At 43.2% G+C, this 4,870-nt stretch overlaps 1 protein-coding gene across 1 annotated transcript; it reads right to left on the minus strand.

Annotated features, from left to right (window-relative positions):
• On the minus strand, positions 1 to 3,785 carry LOC120062559 (heterogeneous nuclear ribonucleoprotein A/B-like). Its single transcript, XM_039012624.1, has 9 exons — positions 3,680 to 3,785; positions 3,002 to 3,273; positions 2,446 to 2,614; positions 2,167 to 2,325; positions 1,934 to 2,065; positions 1,599 to 1,689; positions 1,307 to 1,480; positions 1,128 to 1,213; positions 1 to 685 (listed from the first exon to the last, which is right to left on the minus strand). The coding sequence occupies exons 2-8, from the start codon at positions 3,250 to 3,252 to the stop codon at positions 1,143 to 1,145; spliced, it is 1,047 nt and encodes a 348-aa protein (XP_038868552.1). The 5' UTR covers positions 3,253 to 3,273; positions 3,680 to 3,785; the 3' UTR covers positions 1 to 685; positions 1,128 to 1,142.
• Between the last annotated feature and the right edge of the window lie 1,085 nt (positions 3,786 to 4,870).

Raw genomic sequence — 4,870 nt, forward strand, 5'->3', positions numbered from 1 at the left:
TGTAATATAAACCAAAAGTTTATTTCTACCAATTTGCCCAAGACACTAGAGGAATGAGTTTCCAGTGAGAGAGGGAAGGCCCTCTTACATTAACAGGCTTGCGCTCGGTTGGATTGTATTGTTTGTAACACTAGTAGCCACTTTAAAAATGCAGACAATATGGGAGGGGGGGGGACTCCTTAAAAGCCAAAAAAACAAATGCTGGTTGTCATCGTCTACTAGCCAACTGCAAACATTCACTAGACAAGCTTACAATGAAACCTTTGATTAGTTTAATCCCGTCGCCTCACCCCACATCCGAAGCCATGCAACTCGCATCAAACACTCAGCATGAAAAAAAAAAAAAACTACAAATCTAGAAACACCAACAAAAGTTTATTTGAAAAGCTTACGAAAGCTCTGCTCCTGTTTGTTGGTAAGTCCAGCAGACATGTAAAATACGACCATACAATACATTATTCAAAAAGGTACCAAAAAGTACAGTAAAAATAACACTTCCATCTCTGGAAATGGACACAAAACAATATCAAATAAAAAGTGGAAGTGGCATTTGCTTCCCCAGTTCCTCACTTCATCTGTACATATGGGGCATGAGGCCAAATTTCTGCCAACTCCAAAGGAAAAGCCAGAGCCCATGTTCGCTGTGGCCGGACCATGGGTTTCTTTTTTCTTATTTACTTTAGACCTTAAGAGAGAAACATGGTGCTTATAGTTACTGAGCATAACCAAATGGCATTTAGTATTACACACATGGACACCATGATGTTTATGAACTAGTATTTTTTTTGTAACATTACAATAACATTGCTCCAGAGGGGGAGCGCATCAAAGGGGACATGACACCTAGCTGCCATACCCGGCACCCCATCAGAAAGGCCCTAATGCTTATGCTGGGGCAACCACCACCTCAACCCTTATTGATCAAGTAGTGTTTGTAGGGATGCATCTTAAAATGGTTGGCACATGGAATGAGTCCATAATTAAAGATTTCCAGACCCTCACCACCCCCCTCCCCCCATTAACAAACGTTTGAATGGGATCAGACTAGATGGGAGAAATTTGAGTCAAAGGCACAAATGGTTACAGTTAGATTGTCATATCACCATAGATGATGCAAAAATGCATACCTGCACTACATGTGATCAGTATGGCTTGTAGCTACTCTGGTGGCCTCCACGTCTTGGAGTTTTCCCATAGCCTGCATTGCCCTGGTCTGGAGGACAAGAAAGAAAAAGACTGAGTGTCTTCCGTACGACAAGGACCAACAAAATTTCTCACATTTGTGTTTCGGGTGGTTATCGCTTACTGTAGTCGTAGCCACCACCATAGCCGTATCCTGCGGAGTAGTCGTAGTTGCCGTAGCCTCCGTATCCGCCATAGCCTTGCTGTCCACCGTAGCCATAGCCCTGGTTACCGTAGCCTTGGTTCCAGTAGTTGTTGTATCCACCACCACCACCTTGGTTCCAGTTCTGGCCCTGACCTGAGAACAAATCAATACAGCGACTAGAAGCAGACACATAACCCAAACTGATCTTAGGACTGTGAAGTACAGTTTCCCTAGGTTAAATCAGCACCAGATGTTTTGTGTTAATACTCACCTCCACGACCCCTGCCTCGTCCCCCACCTCCACGGCCACCATACTGCTGCTGCTGGTACACCTCTTTGGGCTGGGCTATTTTAATCTCACACTGGAACAGATCGTAAGATGAAAACTTAAGTCAGCCATGGAAAAAACCTTTGCAACACTCACTGCATGGATCTTTAATGCGAGGGTTACATGTTCCCTGAGGAAACCACAAAAAAAAAATATTTCACACGAATCAAAGGCTCCATTTGAAAGTGAGTGTGCAACATTGTACGTCCGCAATCACTTGTACAAAAAGGGACAGTGCACATGGCCTTGCAGTGCATTTGACTGCGATCCATTCTTACCTTGCTTCCACTGACATTATGGAATTTCTTTTCTAGCACTTTTTTGACAGGAGTTTCATCCTTATACGTGATGAACACGAAGCCCCTTCTCTTTTCGGTCTTTGGATCCTGTGGAAGCTCAATCGTCTCAATCTGCATGTCAAGGAAAGATGAAACAATTACGGTTAACACAGCACCAAAACCACCAAGTCAGTACTACCACACAACCAAAATCAGAAATGTGGATACTTTACCTCTCCAAAAGTTCCAAAGTACTCCTGGATAACTTCCTTTTCTGTGTCTGGGTTGAGACCACCTACAAAGATTTTCTTCACAGGCTCCTTCTTCATGGCCATGGCCTTCTTGGGGTCAATCTGTCGCCCATCTAGTCTGTGTTCCTTCTGCTCGAGAACCTAGAAAAGAGGAAGGATAACTAGGAGAATGAAGGGCAAATAGTAGCATACCCACAGGGATATTGCAGTGCTATAAAACTTCATTGAAAATATCAAAGTAACAGAAATATAATTTCTTACCTTGTCTACACCGGCTGCTTCTTTGAAGAGAATAAAGCCAAAGCCTCTTGACCGGCCTGTCTGCTGGTCCATCTTTATGGTGCAGTCTGTCACCTCACCGAATTTAGAGAAATAATCTTTAAGATCTTTCTTACTCGTGTCCCAGCTAAGTCCGCCAACAAACATTTTCCTAACAAAGAAAAAATGGACACATTAAATTTGGCGATTGATTAACACAAGTGCTCGATAAGTGTTACGGAACATATTGCTGACATAGGAAGGCTGGGCCTACTACAGCATGTCCAAAACCACGCACGCCCAACAATTTTGATCAGAAACAAACCCAATGTGCTATAATTAACAGATGCTGTATCTTTTAGCTTGGCGCGATTGTTTAAACGGACGAGGGAGTGTTATTTTTACGCTGAATTCGCCCATCCCGTAGAGACTAAAGGCCCATCCCCCCTTAGCACTGCACATGGCGCCAACAAAGCCAGACGTAACAAAGGAGCGATGCAATCCATTATGAGCTCTGCCGAGATCGAATATAATATTTCGAATACATGTCTACACTCACCCCGCGTCCTCCTCGCCTTTGCTGGCGTTGATCTGTCCGCCTTCCCCCTCCGAGGCACCATTTTGTGAATCTTCTCCCTCCCCTTTGCCTTCTCCCTCTAATGCAGTTTTATCTTCTACGCAGGCTTCGGTCTCTGCCTCGCCTTCATTCAGGGCTTCGGTCTCATCAGCGGGCTCGGCTCCGTTAAAGTCCTCCTCGCCTTCATGGCCGTTTTCGGATGTTTCCATAAACTGTTGCTCGGTGTCTGACATGTTGTACTAAGATCCCTTGTCCTGCAAAGTGAAACATTGTTATAAAATGACCTGTTATTATGTAACCCACTCGCTGTACATGCTTCGCCATTATGCTATGCATACAGTCCCTCCATTTTGGCTGGCAAGATTGTCTCCCATACATTTACAGAAAGCCATGTTGCCAGAATGCAAGCGACGTACGGAAGTCGCCTCCTCGAATGCGGTTGCAACAAAGTGACAATTCTGACACCCTCTGAAAATAAGAGCAGCAAATACTGTTTATTTAAAAAAATATTTTAAAAAACGTATCGCACAGATAAACCGCTAGCATGAACCATAGTATCACTCCGTTACGTAATGCTAAGGCTGCACGACCTAAGGCTTTACTACTTAAACAGCACAACTACATTTACATAAAAAAAACGAAAACAGTTACGGTACTTACACAAATAAAATAAATTGAAAATAATCTCTCCAAATCGCCTACTGACAACACGACCAGCCAACGCTCTTCAAGATGGCTTCTTCCATACGACGCCAAGCCGTCGTTGGTTTTATAGTACCGGTTAAAAAAAAAAGACCTTTCATTTAGGGTGCCTCTGATTTGATCCCCAAAGCTGCCAATCATGGCCACGGCCAATTATGTACCTCAGTTCATTTTTCACATTAAGTGTACACGCCCACTATACATTAGAACTTTCAGTACCTTTTCCGCTGGGAACATTTTTTTATTTTTTTTAACCTTTAACTATTCTTGAAGGAACAAGCCTTCAAACTATACTGAAAAAAATATAAACGGAACAATTTATACTTTTTTTCTGAGTTACAGTTACAGTTCATAAGGGAATTAATAAGGGAATTAAAATAAATGTATTAGGCCCTGATCTATGGGTTTCACATGACTGGGCAGGGGTGCAGCCATGAGTGGGCCTTGGAGGGGAGAGGCCCACCCACTGGGGTGCCAGGCCCAGACAATCAGAATGATTCCCCCCCCAACCCCCCACAAAACGGCTTTATTACAGACAGAATAATCAGCACCCCCCCTCAGACGATCCCTCATGTGAAGAAGCCGAATGTGGAGGACTTGAGCTGGCGTGGTTAAACATGGTCTGCGGTTGTGAGGCCTGTTGGACGTACTGCTAAATTCTCTAAAACGACACTGGAGGCAGCTTATGTTAGAGAAATTAACATTACATTCTCGGGGAACAGTTCTGGTTGACATTCCTGCAGTCAGCATCTCAAGTCCACGCACCCTCAAAACTTGAGACATCTGTAGCATTGTGTTGTGTGACAAAACTGCACATTTTAAAGTGACCTTTTATTGTCCCCAGTACAAGGTGCACCTGTGAAATGATCATGCTGTTTAATCAGCTTCTTGATATGCCATACCTGTCAGTTGGATGGATTATCTTGGCAAAGGAGAAATGCTCATTAATAGGGATGTAAACAAATTTGAGAGAAATAAGCGTTTTGTGCGTATGGAAAATGTCTGGGATTCTTTTTCTTCAGCGCATGAAACATGGGACCCACACTTTACATGTTGCATTTATATTTTTCAAATTATCAGCATTTGGAAAAGGCCACATGTTGCTTCTTAAATTCCATAACTGGAAGAGCCTTTTTCTACATTTGAGTT

Source organism: Salvelinus namaycush, chromosome 17 (genome assembly GCF_016432855.1).
Source record: "Salvelinus namaycush isolate Seneca chromosome 17, SaNama_1.0, whole genome shotgun sequence".
Classification (NCBI taxonomy): domain Eukaryota; kingdom Metazoa; phylum Chordata; class Actinopteri; order Salmoniformes; family Salmonidae; genus Salvelinus; species Salvelinus namaycush.

What these genes read in the sequence shown, in the direction of transcription:
- LOC120062559 (XM_039012624.1), bottom strand. Translation starts at nt 3,252, where the DNA reads ATGTCAGACACCGAGCAACAGTTTATGGAAACATCCGAAAACGGCCAT. An exon ending in AAAGGCGAGGAGGACGCGGG is followed by an intron (nt 2,615 to 3,001) that starts GTGAGTGTAGAC and finishes TTTCTTTGTTAG; the next exon opens with GAAAATGTTTGTTGGCGGAC. An exon ending in AAGCAGCCGGTGTAGACAAG is followed by an intron (nt 2,326 to 2,445) that starts GTAAGAAATTAT and finishes CCTCTTTTCTAG; the next exon opens with GTTCTCGAGCAGAAGGAACA.